This window comes from Staurois parvus, unplaced genomic scaffold (assembly GCF_062004578.1).
Source record: "Staurois parvus isolate SC_StPar_1 unplaced genomic scaffold, SC_StPar_1.0 ptg000090l, whole genome shotgun sequence".
NCBI classification, from domain to species: Eukaryota; Metazoa; Chordata; class Amphibia; order Anura; family Ranidae; genus Staurois; species Staurois parvus.
In genome coordinates this window covers 26,505,290-26,528,074 of record NW_028317886.1, presented here as the reverse complement: position 1 = coordinate 26,528,074, position 22,785 = coordinate 26,505,290, and the positions used below count along the sequence as shown (strand labels likewise).

At 42.3% G+C, this 22,785-nt stretch overlaps 1 protein-coding gene across 1 annotated transcript in view; it reads right to left on the bottom strand.

Annotated features, from left to right (window-relative positions):
- Positions 1-10,770, bottom strand: part of FREM3 (FRAS1 related extracellular matrix 3) — a 110,220-nt gene extending 99,450 nt beyond the window's left edge. The window contains exons 1-2 of the mRNA XM_089670499.1: positions 5,679-10,770; positions 4,462-4,551 (exon numbers count right to left, since the gene is read on the bottom strand). Coding sequence (XP_089526625.1) covers positions 4,462-4,551; positions 5,679-10,713 — 5,125 coding nt within the window. The 5' untranslated portion in view covers positions 10,714-10,770. The remainder of the gene's footprint in view (positions 1-4,461; positions 4,552-5,678) is intronic.
- Positions 10,771-22,785: the final 12,015 nt, after the last annotated feature.

Sequence of the window (22,785 nt, the reverse complement as noted above, 5' to 3'; positions counted from 1 at the left end):
CTTTGGAGTGTGGGACGAAACCGGAGTACCCGGAGGAAACCCATGCAGGCACAGGGAGAACATGCAAACTCTAGGCAGGTGGTTGGGATTTGAATCGGTGACCCTAATACTGCCAGGTGGACGTGGGTATGCCAATCACTGCAGGATCACATTGATGGTGGATCAATGCTACTTTAAAGAGATATCACATCACTGAAATGAGATGAACTTTTTCACATTTTTTACTTTGGTGGAAGTTTCTTTAGTATTTCTTTTTTAATTGTTTTTGATTGGATATTGTTTTATGTTAGATTCCTTTCTTTATGACAATTTACTATGATAGAGCGCTGTTTATATGGATCTTTCTAGTCACTGTACATTGATTTATTAGTTATTTAAAACAGTTGCTTTCTTTTACCATTTCATATTTGTGTGACACTTTCACCACCACTTTAGTGCGGAGATATAGGCTGTGATTCCCAGCTTATATATATTGTTTGTAATTTTTTTACATATTCTTTATTTGTAGTGGTTTTATGATAATAATGAATAGGAATATAAATATATTAGTATACTTATGGGTTACTTAGCTGTACTATGGATAAGATTCAAAAATAAGGTTTAAAAGAACAAAAATCAATATTAAAATGAGGCGTAATGTAAGGTGTATATGTATTACTTTGTTTCGCTGTATATTTAGTTGAATTGGTTTGCTAACACCATAGATTAGTGAATTTTAGGCTGCTACACAGTCACAAACCAAATAATCCCCTATCTTGCCTGAAACTATCTGAGTGACGTCATGAAGCCATTCAACCATATCTGTCATCAGTGAACTAGTTATTACCAAACAGAGCACAGTTCAGAGCAGTTCTGTCACTAGTCAAGGGAATGTGTGACCCTGCACTTGTTCAGACCTGTAGATGGCTGGTATACTCTAATTCAGAGTACATATTCTTGCCTTTTGTAATGCTTGCATTCCAATTTAGCTGTCGGATGTAAATGGACACTTAACAGATCACAGGGAGTGCTTCATTTCCAGATGTAACTTCCATTTCTATTATGTATTGCAGTTACTCAGCTTATCACTTTCATACAGTATTGCTAAAGGGAAATGCCCTAAACTTGCCCTAAACAATGTAAAACAAGCACTACACCACTAAACAGCCCGCCTTAAGAAAGTTCAAGCTGGAAGTTGGCAAATAACTTTGGAGTTTTTTCTATGTTCTAGTTTTTCTGTAAGTTATTTGGCCGGGTTGGAATAATCAGTACAATCTTAGCTGCTAGAGAGTGCACATTCAGGCACCATAGATAGACTATGTAGACATCCCAGGCTTGGTGTCTGGGAAAAAATATTAATTGGTAACTGAATAAATTCAACCATGGATCCAACTAACCTACAGAAGGCAATCAAAGATCATGTCTTGTCTGTGGCATGTCAGAAATGGCTGATTACATGTGAGCAACTTTGTGCCCTCAGCTATAAGTATTCAATATTACTAGAGATGCACTGAAATTTCGGTGGCCAAAACGCGTCAGTAAAATATACCCCTATTGGCTTTTGGCCAATAGGAAAATAGGCACTGATGATAACCCTGCCCCCGTCGCTCCTCTCTGCCCTCCGCTGCCTGCCACAGCCTTACTTGAGAACTCATCCAACCATCCCGGTACTGAGCATAGAGATCAGTGAAGGAAAGATGGCCTCCACTCATCTCTATGCCCTTGGAGGACTGGAGTGACGTCATTACGTCACTTTTGTTTTCGGTGCCTTGTAAACAAGGCCATTTTTTTTAAAGCACTAGATCAATGTTTTTTTTTAATCTAATGTTTTACATTGTATAGGAGAGATGTGGGGTCTTATTGACCCCATATCTCTCCATAAAGAGAACCTGTCACTGCTTATTTTTTATCACAAAGGATGTTTGCATTCTTTGTGATAGGAATAAAAAGGATTGAAGACATTTTTTTTTAAAGAGACAGTGTAAAAAAATGTAATAAAAAAAATAATAAAAAAAAACGTTTAAAGTGCTCCCGCCTCCCATGCTCACGTGATGAACGCATATGTAGGCCACGCCCACATATGTAAATGGTGTTCAAACCACACATGTGAGATATCGCCGGGAACGTGAGAGCCAGAGCAATAATTATAGCACTAGACCTCTTCTGTAACTTTAAACTGGTAACCTATAGACATTTTTAAAGCATCACCCATGGAGATTTTTAAGTACTAAAGTTTGGTGCCATTCCACAAGCATGTACAATTTTAAAGAATGACATGTTGGGTATCTTTTTACTCAGCATAACATCATCTTTCATGTTTTACAAAAAATTGGGGTATATATTGTAGGTTTTTTTTTATTAATTAAAGTGTGTTTTTTTTCCAAAAAAATAGTGTTTAAAAAATATATACATTTTTTCAAAACTGTCCATTTTGGTTTCGGTTTTCAGCCAAGTGCATCCTACATTTTTGGTTTCAGCAGCAGAATTTTCATTTTGGTGCACCACTAAATATTACAATTCTTACAGTGTAAACCATATTCATGGAAATTATAAGCCTACATATTGTAACCGCAGATATATAACCAGCTTTTTTACCTAAAATTAGTTATATTTTAAGTTTACTGACTAGTCACAATCTCTTAGGCTCCATTCAAACTGCTATGACATAGGATCCGACTTGTAAGACCCCAAGTCGGATGACATGTGAAATTCAATGTTTCCTATGACAGCTGTCTTAACTGATACTACACAAGTCTGTCTGACTTTATAAAAGGTTCCTGCACTACTTTGGTCTGACTTCGATATGACTTCAATGGCACTGAATGTAAAAAGTCACATCAAAGTTGTATCAAAGTTGGACTCCAAAGTTGCACTGAAAGTTGCTGGACTTTGGAGTCAGGCTAGTGTGAACCTAGCCTTACATGTGTACCAAACATGAGATACAACATACTTTTGCTGTCCCAGTTCTGCTCTTTCAAACATTACAAAAAAGGGTGCTTAGTATAATCTTTTAAATGAAAATCCTGGAATTTTTTTCTTTAGAATAAGGTGTGGTAGGGAAGGCAATTTGACTCCCATTGGGGAGATTTCCTATCAAATCCTCTCACAGATACAAGAGGAACCGAGAAAAACACACCAACAAAAATATGACAAAGCTTATAACCTCCACCTACTCTACTAATATCCCAGTGACACAAGCTGTTGGGGGAAATGATCCCAACATGTGCATAGATTGCAGTAAAAGTGTCACTTCCTTCCTTGTTCTATCCATAAAAAAAGTTTGGTTGGAGGTCTACTTTAACAAGAAGTCAGGTAGCCTAAGTAAATATGCTCCTTTTCGAATCAAATATTAATTTTTAATCTGATGATTATGATGATAATACTAATAATAAATATTATTAGCAGGGCTTTTCTCTCAGAGAATATGTGCAGGTACTCCCACTTCTGAGTCACCCCTTGTCTTCATCCTCTACCACAGTCTCCTGCAGCCAGCAATAATGGATCCCAACAGTAACTGCCTTGCAGCAACAACTGACCCCCTAGCAACATAAGATCCCCCCAGCAACAATATATCCCCCTGAGAAACAACAGATCCGCCCAGCAACAATAGATTTATTTATTTTATTTCAGGTACTTATATAGCGCCGTCAATTTACGCAGCACTTTACATATATATTGTACATTCACATCAGTTTCTAACCCTCAAGAGGAGTACAATCTAAAGTCCCTAACTTCCATTCATACATACACATACTAGGGACAATTTAGACAGGATCCAATTAACCTACCAGCATGTCCTTGGGTTGTGGGAGTAAACCAGGGTACCCGGAGGAAACCCACACAGGCACAGGGAGAACATGCAAACTCCATGCAGGTGGTGCCATGGTTGGGATTTGAACCAACGACCCTAGTACTACTAGGTGGAAGTGCTAACCATTTAGCCACTGTGCTTTCCTCCCACCACCCACCAGCAACATCAGATTCCCCACCAGCAACAAAAGGTTCCCCACCAGCAACAATACATCTCACCAGCAACAATAACACCCCCCCCCCCTCACCACCACCAGTAACAATACAGTAGATCTCCCAGCAATCAGCATCAGTAGACCCTCCAGAAGCCAGCAACAATAGACCCCTCACTCAACAGTAAATCATTCCCAGAAATAATTGACCCCCTAGCAATATAAGATCCCCCAGCAAAAACAGGTCATCCACCAGCAACAATAGATCTCTGCAGCAGCAAATAATACCCCCAATGACAACAGACTCTACAGCAAACCCCAGCACCCTATTCAGTGCTGGAGGTGGCAGAACTGCTTTCCCCCTTTTCCTGCTGAAAAAAACCCTGATTATTAATATTTAATTTTGCTAAACCTATAAATCAAATATATAAATGTCATACAGGTTATAACTGGGTGTTTTACATATGCTAAATTGTAAATCATGTTAATTTTTGTATAAAATATGAGATTAAAAACTTACCATTGTCTTCTACTGAGAAGTGAAAGATATCACTGGTAGCATTGTCACCATCTTTAAGGACATAGCAGATTTTCATGTCATCGATGTCAGCTAAAGAAAATAACAAAGAAATAATTTCTTGTCCTTTGACATCCATAGAGTATGATAGAAAATAATTGTTACATTGAATCACAACATACACTCACCACTATGTAAACTCTGTATAATATTTTAAAACAGAAAGAATGATATACAAAACTCTGCATTCTTTAGTATAAAAAAAACCTGTATAGAAAGAAGGTTGTCAGGTAAGAAACAAGAAACATTTATTTATTTTTAACTTAAAGGACATGTATCTTTTTTCGATCTAACTATGTAGCTATGAAATGTAATGTAAATATAAACAATTTGAAGATGAGTGCTCTGGGGTTGTTATTTTGATCCTGGCTTTGCTAATTTGAGTCATTTCTAGGAACAAGCATATTCATATTGGATTTTGGGACACATAATTTGCACATGCATGCTTAAAAGGATACTAAAGCTTTTTTTCAGGTCGACTACCGGTGCTCAGGCTCCTCCCCCTCAAGCACTGCCCCCAGAGAAAGCTGCTTGCTATGGGGGCACCAGTACATGCTCACTCCTGAGCCACTGCTCTATGCGTCCATATGACACAAAATACCACAGCCAGGCCCCACCCTCCACTCTCTCCTCATTGGCTCAGTGGCTGTGATTGGTGGGAGCCAATGGGCTCAAGCTGCTGTCTGAGCCAATGAAGAAGGAGAGTCCCCATACAGCCGAGGTTATTGTGAACATCGCTGGATTGGAGGGGGGTCAGGTAAGGATGGGGGGGGGGGGCTGTGGGGGCTGCTGCACACAGAAGGTTTTTTACCTTCATGTATAGAATGCATGAAGGTAAAAAACCTTGAGCCTTTACAACCAATTTAAGGTTAGTGAAAAGGCAAGTACTGAACGACAGGTCAGAATGATAGCCCTGGAGTTTACACCTTCAAATACAAGTGCCCCATTTTTCTATTCTGAAAGATTACCTTTAGGTTTAGTAAAACTAAAAAGTAATTTTGATTAGTTGCTAAAGGTTAGTGTACTTTTCACATTTCTATGTGCCTAAACTAACCTAGCATTAACCTAGCTAAACCAGAAAGTAAAGATTGTCATTGCATCTGTATATCATAAAATGAGTATTATATCTATGAATTCAATTCAGTGTCAAATGGACTCACCCTGTGTGAATGTCCTCATGGAGTGATTGCCATGTGCCAAGTTGATAATAACACCATGTTTTGGTCCATCTGTTATTCGGTATTTGAGAAGTTTGTTGGGACTGTCACGATCTTCTGCTCTTAATGATTTACTGGTTATTAGAAAACCATGATGGCTGGAGGAAAGACTTCTTAAAGCCGAACCCCCTTTATTAACGACAATTTGGGGAATACCATTATCTAGGGAATTAATTCTAATCTTCATCATCTGAGGCTTTCGTGTTTCAAAGGAGGTGTCAGGAAATACATAAAACTCTGTGTGGATTCCATCAGTGACAGTAAAGGAAAAGCTGTCTTCAGTTGTCTCACTGCCATCATGTTTGTAACTAATGAGGTTTTCATTAAGGTCTTGTTTGGTAAATGTAGATACCTGACGACTGTTGTTAAGCAAAATGTGACCATGAACTGGCACTTGAGTGATGGTAAATCTCAACACATGGTCAGGAGAGTCCAAGTCTTCTGCTGTGAGTTCAAAGGGAGTGATAAGTTTGTTCTCTCCCTCATTGACTGCGAGGTCATGAATTGTAAGAACCGGCTTCTTATTGTCTACATCAGTTATTGAAATTCTAAAGGTACGGAAAACAGGATTGTAGCCATCTGTAACTTCAAACTCAAAACTGTCCATCTTCATCTCATCTTCTGAAGTGTGAATGTAATAGATTTTATTTCCAGCTAGTTGGAGCTGAGTGAACGCAGTGATTGGGACTCCAGGTTGATCTGTGCTCTCTAAGTGACCACGACTTGGTGCCCTTGTAATGCTAAATTTCAAGTTTTCATCTGGACTGTTGATGTCACTGGTACTCAGAAGGTCAGTAGTCAAGGTTACTTTTCCACCCTCTTTTAGAGTAACGCCTTTATTAATAACATCTGGAAAAGCAATGTCAATACTACCAATACTGATGTAGAAATATCTGTCAATGAATGGGTTGGTCCCGTCTGTAATGTCAAATTTAATGAGATCACGAATACCCTCTTGACCTAAGTGAGTGTACTGGATGAGTTCTTTGTCAATGTCATCCTGAGTAAAGTTCATTCCTACTGTTATGTTACTCACAACTGAACGATCAAGGTCAAGTCGCTGCAACAGACCTTGATTGGGGCCAAATCTAATGACAAATATGAGAGATCTATCATCTGAATCTAAATCAGTGGCTTTTAGAACCTTATTAGTAATTAACTTAGTTTCTCCAATTTCAACCTCTAAACCATCATTAATTGTCAGTCTTGGTGTCTCGTCATCTACAAGGATAACCATTACAAGGACTTTCTTTTCTACACTGTGTTCTCCATCAGTTAAGAGAATGCTAAAACTGTCCTCTTTTGTCTCTGAGTCATCATGCTCATATATAATGCTGGAGCTCTCTTTAATATCCTCCAATGTGAAGTTAAGGATGGGAAAAGGAGTTTGCTGCAAAACTACTCTGCCATGTTGAGGGGGTTGAGTAATAATAAAGAGAAGCTCATCTGGAGGTTGATCTGCATCAGCAGCATTGAGGATTGGAGTGTCAATAACCAGACTCATACCCTCCATAACAATAAATTCTCGGATAAATATTTCTGGTTTCTCATCATTTGTTGGTATAATTACAATTGGAAAGAAGAGGTGTTCAGAAAAGCTGATACCATCTGAACAACGGAAGGTAAACCTATCCTCTACAGGCTCTACTTCCTGGTGAATACTTTGAACATAATATATATGTCCAAGACGAATATCTCTTATACTAAATGCACTGATTGGAGTTCCAGATCTCGATCTTTCAGAACCAGGGGCTGGGGAGATATTTTCTACATAGCCTGATGTTGGCTGCACAATTATAGTGCACAATATTTCATCTTTTGGTGTATCAACATCTTCTGCATCTAAGTGATCTGGGGTAATCAGGTTTTTGCTACCTTCCAGGACAGAGAATTGTTCTCCTAATTTTACAATGGGGGCTTCAGTGTCTACTGGCAGAATTGTCACATGAACCCTTACACCGTGTACTTTGTTGCCACCAACAACCCACTCATCAGAAAGGTCTGATATGGTTAAGTTAAAGAAGTCTTGCTGCCTCTGAAGTCCTATCTCTCCTGAGGTATGTGCATACATGACATCACCATTAAGGAGGTCCTGCTGAGTAAACCTTTCAGCAGGCAAACCATTGACTAATATTTCACCTCTTGTGGGAGGTTCTTCCACAAAAAATGTCAACATTAAATCATCTGTATCAGGGTCAGTGCCTTGAATGACATTTGTGGTAATCTCTGTTTCACCCCTCTCAAGGACTTCTAATGAGGATCCTAAAAGTCCTCCAGGGAGCATGAGAGTAGGTGCTTCATCATCAACTGGTTTAACATTTATCCGCATTGTTATGGGTACTTCATGTATGCCATCACTGACAACTAATGAACAAGTGTCCCCTATGGACTCATCTCCATTGTGCATATAGGTTAAATGGCCTTGCTGTATGTCAGATAAGCCAAACGATTCTCCTGGTGATAGGCGGTCACCACGAAATCGGAAATTACCATGCAAAGGTACTTGAGTTAATATAAATCTAATGTTCTTAGTTTCTGTATCCTGATCTGTTGCATCAAGCTCATTTTTAGTAATGGTGAAAGAACCTCTCTCAGAGACAGTAAATCCAGTGTTGGTTATCTCAGGTGGTTTGTTGTCTACAGGCTGTAAGAAGAGAGTAAAGGTTCCTTGAACTGAATTTCCTGCAGCATCCTCCACAGTGAAATTAAACTGCAAAACTTTGGGGGCTATTCCAAGCTCCTTTTCTGGGGGTCTGTAGGAAATTTTATGGTGGTTGACCTGGGCTTGTGTGAAGGATGTGACCTGAACCTCTGGAAGGTCACTAAGCACTATGTGACCAGTAAGAACAGGGTGATTAGGATCAGTGTCTCTGGGGTGACTGTGTATCGTGTACTTGAGGTTTCTGTCATCTGTATCCAAATCTGTGTAGCGTAGATGCTTTTTTTTAAAAGGGGTTAGTTCATATTCTTTAACAGTGATATGTAAAGTTGTCCCTTGGAATAGCTCAGGTGGAATGTCATCTATAGGTTCTATTCTTACAGTGAACACTAGCTGTACAGACTGGTTAGGTGGATCATTGTCATCCATTACCATGAACAGTACCTTATCTAATACAGTCTCTGTACTGTGTGGTCCTACATGTTTGTAATACAGTTTTCCATCCACAATATCTTGTTGGTACCATTGGCTTACCACTCTTTCATACACTGCCTCCTCGGGAAGGAATCTCCAACCTTCTTCCTCAGCAGGTTCTTCCACTTGCCTCAGAACTATTTCCCCAAGTTGGCTGTGGGGCTCCTGCAGCACAAAAAGGATTGTGGAATCTTCTGAATCAATGTCTGTAGCACTGAGCATAAAAGGTGAAATGATGGCTATACCTTTTTCTGGTAGGTTTAGCCCTGTATTTGCATTGAGCACAGGGGGTTCATCATCAGTAGGAGATACAGTAATTGGATACAGCAATTCCACACGATGCTTCCCATCGTCCATTCTTAGAATGAGATTATCACTGTATGTGTCACTGCCATCATGTTGGTAGACAACCAGACCAGAGTGCAGTGTTTGAGGTGAGAAAGTAAAACTATTGCTCCCACTGTCACTAGCAGTGTTCCCATGTGCAAGAACAAGCTGTCCATGTCTGAGCCCCCCCACCACACTCAGTTTCACCTCGTCTAGATTGTCCTCATCGCTGATGATCAGATTGTTCAATCCAGAGCCTGGACCAGACAGAGGTCTAGACTGGCCCTCCAGGAGCCAGAGCCCAGCATTCCGTGTTGCCAGGGGAGCCAAAGTGTTCATAGGCTTGACCACAATCATAAAGGCAAAGGTTTCAGAGGAGGCACCCTCAGTATCGATCACCTGCATCTCTAGTTGGAGGATCCTCTCCACCCAGGACTCGCTGGTTGGGGGTTGGTAGGCAATCTTTAGCTCTGCTACATCTCTTTGGAAAAAGGAGGTGATGGGTAAGTTCTGATCGTCTGTGCTCACCAGGTACCCAGAGGTGTCTGAGTCTAGAGTGTTTGTCAGGTTGAAGATGAGATCACCAGGGTCAGATTCCAGATCTTCAGCTGCCAACATCTCAGGGGTCAGGGCGGTAAGGACGAATTGGTCCACCTCCATCATGAGCATGGAAACAAAACTAGGACGTGGTGGGGTGTTCTCAACCCCCTCCTTAATCCTGACAGTCAGATGGAAGTGCTCCTGCCTAGGAGGACTGCTGACGCTTGTCAGTTCCACCAGCATGGGCAAGTAGTCTCTGTTGGGGGAGTTGTGAGGGGCTGTGTGCTGGTACCGAAATCCTGAACTAGTAAACCTTTGACAGTCAATGCCCTGCTGGGAGGCAGAAGTCACGTTTACAAGGTGTCCATACCTTGGTATCCCACCTGTGCCAAGCAGAGGGCTGATCTTGCAGGACTCCTTGGCAGGGTCATAGGTGAACCCCAAGACTTTCTTGTCAATGGGAACACTGAGTCCATGCAGCTGTTCCACTAGCAGGGGTAGATTGCGAGTGACTATCTCCAACTGCTGGAAGACCACCTCCACCTCCAAGACAAAAGGGATGATGAGGGTCTCTGTAGAGGAGTCATATTTAAGCTGAATCCTTACTTTGTCCCGGGGGGGACTGCGGGACCCCAGATGAGTGTACCTCACTTCTCCAGGACCGAAGTCACAGGGGAACCTCTTAGGGGCCAGCCAGCCGGGGCTCTGCGATAAAGGCTCATTCCCCAGCACTGTCAGCACACACTTGTCTCCGGGCTCCACTTGGATGAGCAGGTCCTGCACGGGGTCCACAGTCACCGATCTCCCGAACGGAACACGGATCCCTCGGTTGGCTTCAATGATGTGATCGGTGCTGAGGGGTCGGGAGGCCAGCTGTGCCTGCACACAGGTGAGGAGGGTCAGGACTGTATGGATGAAACAGCTGACAGTCGGGGGTGCTCTGTACCTGCTGGGGGGCTCTACAAGCCGGAGGCCCATCCTATTACCCTGCACGGGGCTGCGATGTCCCAGTACAGCGAAGAATGACAGCGCGGGGACCGGTCCTGGACAAGGAGCTGCAGGGGAGATCAAGATCCAGCACAGCTAGAGAGATGAATGCCGGGGGGATCGGAGGCAGTGCAGGTATTAGTACAGCTGGGAGGGGCTGCCTGCCATGTATACATCTCCCCCTATAGTCCTCGCCCACCCTTAATGTACAGCCCTCTCTCTCTGGATCCTTAGATCTCCCAGCACAGCCTACATCTCATTATGTAATCTACTAAGTTTTCCTTCATGGTGATAAATACATCTTATATTAGGAAACTGTTGTACCTGCTATGGCTATTACCTGTGTCCTTCTCATCAGCATTTCTGGACACTGATTGCTATCCTGTTACTTGAGTACCTGTAGCTGTGTACATTGCTCTATTGGTTCCATTATTTCACTGTTACCCAATGTAATTACATGGCAGTGCTGTTTTAACTTTGATCTCAGTAACTCCCTGCAAAGAGGACATCCCAATATGCCATCTATTACATGTACTCTTCATAATCGTACATACATCTAGTGATGGCATCTTCCTGAAAGAGGACATCCCAATATACCATCTATTACGTGTTCTCTTCATAATCGTATATACGTTTAGTGATGGCGTCTCCCTGCAAAGAGGACATCCCAATATGCCATCTATTACGTGTTCTCTTCATAATCGTACATACATCTAGTGATGGCGTCTCCCTGCAAAGAGGACATCCCAATATGCCATCTATTACGTGTTCTCTTCATAATCGTACATACATCTAGTGATGGCGTCTTCCTGCAAAGAGGACATCCCAATATGCCATCTATTACGTGTTCTCTTCATAATCGTACATACATCTACTGATGGCGTCTCCCTGCAAAGAGGACATCCCAATATGCCATCTATTACGTGTTCTCTTCATAATCGTACATACCATCTAGTGATGGCGTCTCCCTGCAAAGAGGACATCCCAATATGCCATCTATTACGTGTTCTCTTCATAATCGTACATACCATCTAGTGATGGCGTCTCCCTGCAAAGATGACATCCATCCCAATATGCCATCTATTACGTGTTCTCTTCATAATCATACATACATCTAGTGATGGCATCTCCCTGCAAAGAGGACATCCCAATATGCCATCAACTACGTGTTCTCTTCATAATCGTACATACATCTAGTGATGGTGTCTCCCTGCAAAGAGGACATCCCAATATGCCATCTACTACTTGTTCTCTTCATAATCATACATAGATCTAGTGATGGCATCTCCATGCAAAGATGACATCCATCCCAATATGCCATCTATTACATGTACTCTTCATAATCATACATACATCTAGTGATGGCAATGGCATCTCCATGCAAAGATGACATCCATCTCAATATGCCATTTATTACGTGTTCTCTTCATAAGCGTACATACATCTAGTGATGGCGTCTACCTGCAAAGAGGACATCCCAATACTCCATCTACTATGTGTTCTCTTCATAATTGTACATACATCTAGTGATGGCATCTCCCTGCAAAGAGGACATCCCAATATGCCATCTATTACGTGTTCTCTTCATAATCGTACATACATCTAGTGATGGCATCTCTCTGCAAAGAGGACTTCCCAATACGCCATCTATTATGTGTCCTCTTCATAGTTGTACATACATCTAGTGATGGCGTCTCCCTGCAAAGAGGACATCCCAATACGCCATCTATTACGGGATCTCTTTATAATCGTACATACATCTAGTGATGGCGTCTCCTTGCAAAGAGGACATCCCAATACACCATCTATTACATGTTCTCTTTATAAGCGTACATACATCTAGAGATGGCATCTACCTGCAAAGAGGACATCCCAATACTCCATCTACTTCGTGCTCTCTTCATAATCGTACATACATCTAGTGATGGAGTCTACCTGCAAAGAGGACATCCCAATATGCCATCTATTATGTGTGTTCTTCATAATCATACATACATCTAGTGATGGCGTCTCCCTGCAAAGAGGACATCCCAATATGCCATCTATTACGTGTTCTCTTTATAGTCATATATACAGCTAGTGATGGCATCTCCCTGAAAAGAGGACATTCCAATACACCATCTATTACGTATTCTCTTTATAATCGTACATCTAGTGATGGCATCTCCCTGCAAAGATGACATCCCAATACGCCATCTATTACTTGTTCTCTTCATAATCGTACATCTAGTGATGGCATCTCCCTATAAAGTGGACATGCCAATACCCCATCTACTACGTGTTCTCTTCATAATCGTACATACATCTAGTGATGGCATCTCCCTGCAAATAGGACAACCCAATATGCCATCTATTACGTGTTCTCTTTATAATCGTACATACATCTAGTGATATTGTCTCCCTGCAAAGAGGACATCCCAATATGCCATCTATTATTATTATTATACAGAATTTATATAGTGCCAACAGTTTGCTCAGCACTTTACAATATAACGGGAGACAATACAGCAAGAATACAGTTCAATACAAGAGGGATAGGAGGGCCCTGCTCCTTGGAGCTTACAATCTAGGAATACTACATGTTCTCTTCATAATCATACATAGTTCTATTGATGGGCTGAACACCCCCAGTTCGGTTCGCGGTTGAACATTCAAACCTAACGAAAGTTCGACCATGAACTTTGAACAGAGGGGACAATTCACTAAGCGGTATCTTACTGCCTTTGAGTATGCAGTGAGATACCGCACAGCTACTAAAAAACATTCTTTAATGTTTCAGCCCTCAGCGGGGTTCTCGTCATTGCCCGGCATAATTTTTTTTTTAAACGCACGGGCTCCCCCCCATCCAAACCAAGCCCTTCTGGTCTGGTATGGATTTTGAGGGGAACCCCCATGCCAGAAAAAAAATGGTGTGAGGGTTCCCCCTAAAACCTATACTAGACCCTTATCTGAGTATGCAGCCTGACAAGTCAGGAAAGTGGGGGAATGAGGGTGCGCCCCCCCAAAACCATACAAGGCCACATGCCCTCAACATTGGAGGGGTGCTTTGGGACATGTTGATGGGGACAAGGGTCTCTTCCCCACAACTGTGAGTGGTGGTTGTAGGGGTCTGCGGGCAGCCCTTTAACAAGAGGGCCCCCAGTTCCCAGCCCCCCTCATGTGAATGAGTATGGGGTACATGGTGCCTCTACTCATTCACAAATAAAAAGTGTAGTGTAAAAAAATGACAGTAGACAGTCTTTGACAAGTTCTTTATTACAAACAAAAATGAAAAAAATGTAGATCCAACGCCAATCACGATGCCCGCCACCACCGCCGACCTGCAAAAAGAAGAAAAAAACGCTCCACTCTCGATGCTGACTCTTGCTGTTTGACAGCTGCGCTGGGATGACAGCTCTTAAATACTGTGATGATGTCACAAGGGGCGAGGTCACCCTGCCCCCTTGTGACATCGTCATGCGCTGTGATTGGCACCTGACCTGTGGTGTACCTGAATTTTACAGGTACCCGCTCCTACGTCCGCTGCAATCATCTAGGCGATCAGAAGTAGAAGTTGTCCCCCCCTCCCTCCCTGTAGTCTTCTGGGACACGTGACAGGTCCCAGAAGTCTACAGGACCATCCACAAAGCACAGCGCTACTCACACATGCACAGTGAGCACCCGGCTGTGAAGCTGCAAACTGTCACAGCCGGGTGCCCGCACTGAAGATGCCAGCGCTGGGAACACAGGATGGCCAGTAAACCCGACCGGTGTGAGGACACCACAGGATCAAGGGACAGGTGAGTGTCTGTTTTTTAAAAGTCAGCAGCTACAGTTTTTGTAGCTACTGACTTTTATTTTTTTTATTTTGACTGGACCTCCGCTTTAAATCTTCTCATTTGGAAATTATAATAATAATATTGTATTATTTTGATGAACAGTGAACATAACCATATAGCTTATTTCAGTTGCATGATTTAATAATATAACAAGAAAATAGGACATTATGAACTGTCAGCTCTGTATCAAAGCTTAAAGGATAAGTTCACCTTAAATAAAAAATGCACATACTTTTGCAGGTAAAAAAAAAAGTGCATTTATTATTTTTTGTTTCTGAAGCCTCTAAAGCAGGGGTCTCCAAACTTTGGAAACAAAGGGCCAGATTACTGCCCTTAAAACTTTAGGGGGGCTGGACTTTGGCCAGTGGAAGTAGAAAATGCCCTGGAATTGTTGGGAGTAAATAATACCATAGGCTTGGTGGTTAGTGGGAGTAAAAAAAATATACCATTGGTGTCAGTGGAAGGAATAGTGCCCCACCGTTGGTGTCTATCGAAGAAGTAGTTCCCCATTTCTGGTGTCTGTGGGAGAAATAGTACCCCATTGTTGGTGTCATTTAGAAGAGTAATTATCTGTCTTTTGTGTCAGTGGAAGGAATACTACCCCAAGGGCCAGATAAAGGCAAGTAAAGGTCCACATCCAGCCCATGGTTTGCAGTTTGGAGACACCTGCTCTAAAGCATGGCACCAGTGGTCAGAAGATCGCTGGTGCCATGCAGGTCTCCTGAAGATCTGTCAGTATGGGCAAGCAGATATACTGACTTTAGGACAGGAATCAAAGAAATAACAGGAAAAATCAAGGAACTACCACAACACTCCGCAGCGCCGTGGTAGTTCATTGAGAACTACAAGCAGACAGCTTCAAGGGCTGTCGGGACTTGTAGTTCACTCATTCACAGAACACCATGAATGAATGAAGCAGCGGAGGCCTGCTCGGCCAGGTGACAGCTAGAAGGGAGCAACATACACCTTTGGACAACAGTAATCTTTGAACAGGGTTGCATTACAATAGATGAATTAGCAAATTTAGATTGACTTGACTAACAAATTAAAGCTAAACTCCAGCTAACACATTTTAAGAAGTTACAGCGATAGGTTTTTCCTTATGGAATTAAAGTTTTACATAAAAACTGATCATTGTAAGCACCCCTGTTAGTGTTAAGTGGTTTTTGTCAACCATCTAACTGCCACTGTTGCTTGACAGCTGGGTCTGCTAAAGGAAGTTAAAAATAACAGACTTATTGGCCAGATCAACAGATGAAAAATAACATAAAAGAAGCCTAAAAAAAGGAAACTAATGTAGCCACTACATCTACATTTTTATTTTTGGGCTTCTCACTTTAAACTGATTCAGAGAGCCATCCTACCAAACTCCAATGACCATAAGATTTATATATCATGAGTAAAGTAAGCAAACCTACTACAGTTTGGATGCACCAAATAAGTTATGTATAGTTCAAAAGTAATCAGGGATAAAAAGCATAGACAAAGTATCATATGTATATATAGTAACAATGAAGAATGAGATACAAAACAGCAGCAAATAATGTATCAGATACAAAGTACAGTAATAGAACATAGCAGAGATTAGCCTCCACTGCAGTGACATTGCAACTTTGAACTCACCTCACCATTTCTTACTGGATCTTAGCTATACAGTGAGGAACAGAAGTATTTGAACACCCTGCGATTTTGCAAGTTCTCCCACTTAGAAATCATGGAGGGGTCTGAAAGGTGCATTCCCACTCTGAGAGACAGAATTTAAAAACAAAATTCAGGAAATCACATTGTATGATTTTTAAAGAATTTATTTGTCTTGCACTGCTGAACATAAGTATTTGAACACCAAAGAAACAGCAAGATTTCTGGCTCTCAAAGACCTGTTACTGTGTCTTTAAAAAGTCCACCTCTACTCCACTCATTAATCTAACTTAGCAGCACCTGTGTGAGCTCTTTAATTGCTGTACTACCGTAGCACAATCACCTGCATTGCACAGCAATCATGGGTTTAGATCAGGTGGTAAGGAGGCAACTTATCGCCTCCTTACCACCTGTCAAACACACTCGGATTGCTTTGTAGAGGAGCAGTAATGCCTGCTGCACTTGTGAGTGAGCCCTTGGTTGCATTCAGCAGTGGCACTCTTAGGGCTTGTTCACATGTAAAGTTGGGGGTGGGGTGGTAAAACCCTGCAATTGAGTCCTAGTTTTACCACCCCAAATCTCTTCCCCTTTTAGTTGCTGAGGAACCAGTCACAGGTGTACACATGCCGCAGCAGGAATTACACCCCCTGTTGCTTTTGGTGGGTGCTGCCGCCTGTCAATTGAGACCCATTCAAGTAAATAGGGCCACTCTGCAAGTGCCCTGTAACTGCATACTTTTGTGAGGTCCAAGAGGTTAAAACTGGTGGGGAGAAAGCAACACAACACTGTCTGCTTAAACCCCTTGTTTTCTGTAGTGCAGGGCACTTGCAGAGAGGCCTCATTCACTTGTTGGGTCATGCTTGGCAGGTGCTACACCCACCAACCATGACAGGGTGTAGGAGCTGCATTACAGAGGAGACATCAACTTATGCGGCTCTTGCTCCCTACTACAGCTCCAACTTTACAAGTAGTTCCTCTGCATTGCACTCTGATGTTCTGGGATGGCGGATCAGCAAGCCCAGACCGTTATCTACCAGTCACCTGGCCATGGTCTACTGGTAGACCATGAGCTACTGGTTGCTGACCCCTGCTATATACTGTATATATGTAATATATATATATATATATATATATATACATATATATATATATATACAGTATGTACAGTCTAAGTCTAGCCAAAAAACAATATATGTATATATATATATGTCAGTGTTTTTTGGCTAGACTTATTTTTGGTCAGTGGTCTTAAAATACTCTTGTACACATGTGCATATTTATAAGACAGCAAACTAAAATTGTACACTGCAGTCCTGTAAGTATTTTAGTTTATGTGGAATGCACACATGCTCAAAGATTCTGTTTTGGGAACAAGAGCCTGTTGATAGAACAGTTCCAATCTGGTCTACAACCTTTTAATCAAGGACAGGGATGGATACGATCAAGGATCCATACACCTCGACTTTTGTCTGAATTTGCTGAAGTTGCAGGTAGAGGATAGTAGAAAGGATGAACAGGGTAGATACGGTCATATATCCATAACTTTGTCTGATTCTTTTGTTTTTTAATATTAGACTTTCAGTATATAAGTGACAGTAAAGCAAGCCATGAATGATGCGATTTTCTTTCTTGCATCCACTGGATGCAGAAAAAAAAAAAATCGCACTGACTGTGTTGATGGGGGAATCTCTCCTGCATCACTATTGTGTTCTGCTGGCAGCTAGCCTTTCCGACCGGCAGAGCACAATGATTATTGCTGGCACCATTAGCCACTGATAGCAATCAGATGCAAAAAATCTGACAGGCTAGTTGTACTAGATTGACTTTAGTACAACCAGCCTGCCCATCCCAGCTGAACTGGCCAAGATTCGATCCATCTATGGCTCACTTTAGGAGCTTGCAGTGGGTGTGTTTGTGAATATCTCACTTGCATCACAAGCAGATGAGCTGAAATCATCAGATTACCAATTAAAGGAACTGCAGTTTACTGTGTCATAGATTCAGAGGGCAATGGTTATAGCCCTTTACCACTCTGTTCAAAACTAGAAATACACTTCCTGCTGGAGATCTTCAATTGCCAGTTTGGTCACTGGCCTTGGTTGATCATAGTTTCCAATTTTTCTTTTTCTAGTAGACCCCAGATATTCCCCACTTAGTTGTAAAGCACTGAGATGTCACACATGAATAGTGCTTCTTGGATGCTAGTTATTAGAGCAGGCAGGGCAAATAGTGAGAGGTCTTAGTGTCTTGTGAGATCTGGGGCAGAATTAAAGTGGTTGTAATGGCTCAAGGTTTTTGTACCTTCATGCATTATATACATGAAGGTAAAAAACCTTTTGTGTACAGCAGCCCCCCCTAATACTTACCCCATCACAATCCAGTGATGTGCACAAGAACCTTGGCTTTATGGGGACTCTCGCTCCTCATTGGCTGAGATAGCAGCAGGAGCCATTGGCTCCCTTGCTGTCATTCACAGCCAGTGAAGAGAGAGAGGGGACGGGGCCGAGTCATGGCTCTGTGTGTGATTGCACCTGCAGAGCAGCGGCCTGGAAGCGATCCTGTTCAGGTGCTCCCATAGCAAGTTACTTGTTCTGGGTGCACTTGGCAAGAGGAGAAGGCCAGGAGCACCAGTGGGGGATCTGAAAAGGAGGGGGACCTAAAACTACTGCACAGAGCAGGTAAGTATGATATGTTTGTTTTTTTTAAATTGCCTTAATATCACTTTAACCACTTGCCCTCCTAAGGATTTACACCCCTTCCTGACCAGGCCATTTTTTGTTTTATGGTACTGTGTTACTTTAACTGATAATTGCACGGTCATGCAACACTGTACCCAAATTAAATTTACGTCCTTTTTTCCCCACAAATAGAACTTTCTTTCAGTGGTATTTGATCACCTGTGCCTTTTTTATTTTTTGCGCTGTAAAAAAACCTGACAATTGTGAGAAAAAAACAATATTTAAAAAATATAATTTCGTCATAAATTTAGGCCAAAATGTATTCTGCTACACAGGGGCGGACTGACCATTTGGGAACTTGGGCACTGCCTGAGGTCCCAGGGTCAGTAGGGGGCCCCATGAGATGCCCCTGGTACCTTTCATAGGCTTTTGTGGGTGTAGTTTGAGTGTGGGCAAGGACACAGGGACCCCACGATCCCCTCTTGCCCGGGGGCCCAATGAGTTGTCAGTCCGCCCCTGCTGCTACATATCTTTGCTAAAAAAAATCCCAATACATGTAAATTAATTGGTTTATGTTAAAGTTATAGCGTTTACAAATGGCAGTATATATTTTTTAAATTTTTATTAGTAATGGCGACAATCAGCAACCTCTAGTGGGACGGCGGGACTGTGGCAAGCATTCTGGCACTGGGGGGAACAGACTTTGTGTCACTGACATCTCCAGTGACACCAGTACAGTGATAAGTGCTAATTTAAAGCACTGACACTGTGCTAATGGCACTGGGCAGGAAGGGGTTAACATGTGGGGTGATCAAAGGGTTAACTGTGTGCTGTGTGCTGTTTTACACTGTGTGGCTGTGTTGGTGCTTCACTGTAAACACACTGCTTTGCATGGCCATGCAAATCAGTGTGCAGGAGCTGGCAGGGGAAAGAACTGTTTTGTTTCCCCCACCCGTCAGAGATGCTTGGCAATCACTGGGAACCGGTGAGTAATCACTGGCCATGACCCAGTGATTGACAGCCGTGGCTGCGAATGGCACCCCCTACCTGGAAATGCAAAATAACGCATGTATACGTGATTTTGCACACCTGTGCCCCCTGATAGCAGTACTTCTGCTATAGGGCGGACAGGACGTTAAAGTATAACTAAATACATTTTTTTTTGTATTGGATAGAGTAGAGAGGTATCAGAACACTTTTCAGGTCTTTATTGCTGTCTGTGCCACCTTGGGGACATCCACCCTCTCTATTCATCCTGTTTACCATTATCATCTATAGTAAAAGTGAAATAGAATCCCAAATTGTGGGTGGTCACAAGAAAAAGAATAGAGGTTTAAGCTTCCATCCATGGATATCCACCTACTTTATGTCTGACAATGGGACAGGCAGTGAAAGACAAATTAAAAAAGACACAGATGACCAAAAAAATATGACAGGGATTATTACTAGAGATGAGCGAATCGAACATGACGAAGTGGAATTCGTTCCGAAGATTTGGAAAAATTCGATTCGCGCCGAATCCGAAGATTAGCACACTTCGGATGCACGAATCGAATTTTCCAAAAAATGGCGGCGACATGTGTGGCGACGGAGCGGGGATCTCTGGGAAGGCGCGCAGACAAGGCGCGCTGACCCATAATGCATTCATTCATGACATGTGATCGCATTAGCCAATCAGCAGCCAGCCAGCACTGTGTAATGGTGGAGCTATAAATCGCGGCCATCTTAGAATTCTCCATTAGCCTCCGGTCATTCAAGAGAGACAGACCTGTGTGTATGAAGGGACAGAGTTAGGGCCACAGAGACTTTAGGGCCACAGAATCGTTACTCAGGGACACAGAATTGTTACTCAGGGACACAGAATCGTTACTCAGGGACACAGAATTGTTACTCAGGGACACAGAATCGTTACTCGGGGACACAGAATTGTTACTCGGGGACACAGAATCGTTACTCGGGGACACAGAATCGTTACTCGGGGACACAGAATCGTTACTCAAGGACACAGAATCGTTACTCAGGGACACAGAATCGTTACTCAGGGACACAGAATCGTTACTTAGGGCCACAGCTATCAAAGAATCGAAAATTTAAAGTGACATACACCCTTTTTTTTTTTGGTGGCTGTCGTGCACAGTTGGTGCTGCAGTTTGCCGATTGTGCAAAATAAACTGACTTTCTGCTTCACAACCACTATTGTACGTTCAAAGAGTTAAATCCATTTACATGCCGGCTGGCGGTAATTTTTTTTGGGTGATTAGTGCATTCCAGTGACATAAACGTACAGTTTCCAGCCAACGGCAAGCTGCAATTGAACGATTGTGTACAATAAACTGACTTTCTGCTTCACAACCACTATTGTACGTTCAAAGAGTTAGATCCATTTACACGCCGGGTGGCGGTAATATTTTTTGGGTGATTAGTGCATTCCAGTGACATAAACGTACAGTTTCCAGCCAACGGCAAGCTGCAATTGACCGATTGTGCTAAATAAACTGACTTTCTGCTTCACAACCACTATTGTACGTTCAAAGAGTTAAATCCATATACACGCCGGGTGGCGGTAATATTTTTTGGGTGATTAGTGCATTCCAGTGACAGAAACGTACAGTTTCCAGCCAACGGCAAGCTGCAATTGACCGATTGTGTACAATAAACTGACTTTCTGCTTCACAACCACTATTGTACGTTCAAAGAGTTAGATCCATTTACACGCCGGGTGGCGGTAATATTTTTTGGGTGATTAGTGCATTCCAGTGACATAAACGTACAGTTTCCAGCCAACGGCAAGCTGCAATTGACCGATTGTGCTAAATAAACTGACTTTCTGCTTCACAACCACTATTGTACGTTCAAAGAGTTAAATCCATATACACGCCGGGTGGCGGTAATATTTTTTGGGTGATTAGTGCATTCCAGTGACAGAAACGTACAGTTTCCAGCCAACGGCAAGCTGCAATTGACCGATTGTGTACAATAAACTGACTTTCTGCTTCACAACCACTATTGTACGTTCAAAGAGTTAGATCCATTTACACGCCGGGTGGCGGTAATATTTTTTGGGTGATTAGTGCATTCCAGTGACATAAACGTACAGTTTCCAGCCAACGGCAAGCTGCAATTGACCGATTGTGTACAATAAACTGACTTTCTGCTTCACAACCACTATTGTACGTTCAAAGAGTTAAATCCATTTACACGCCGGCTGGCGGTAATATTTTTTGGGTGATTAGTGCATTCCAGTGACAGAAACGTACAGTTTCCAGCCAACGGCAAGCTGCAATTGACCGATTGTGTACAATAAACTGACTTTCTGCTTCACAACCACTATTGTACGTTCAAAGAGTTAGATCCATTTACACGCCGGGTGGCGGTAATATTTTTTGGGTGATTAGTGCATTCCAGTGACATAAACGTACAGTTTCCAGCCAACGGCAAGCTGCAATTGACCGATTGTGCTAAATAAACTGACTTTCTGCTTCACAACCACTATTGTACGTTCAAAGAGTTAAATCCATATACACGCCGGGTGGCGGTAATATTTTTTGGGTGATTAGTGCATTCCAGTGACCTAAACGTACAGTTTCCAGCCAACGGCAAGCTGCAATTGACTGATTGTGTACAATAAACTGACTTTCTGCTTCACAACCACTATTGTACGTTCAAAGAGTTAGATCCATTTACACGCCGGGTGGCGGTAATATTTTTTGGGTGATTAGTGCATTCCAGTGACATAAACGTACAGTTTACAGCCAACGGCAAGCTGCAATTGACCGATTGTGCTAAATAAACTGACTTTCTGCTTCACACCCACTATTGTACGTTCAAAGAGTTAAATCCATATACACGCCGGGTGGCGGTAATATTTTTTGGGTGATTAGTGCATTCCAGTGACCTAAACGTACAGTTTCCAGCCAACGGCAAGCTGT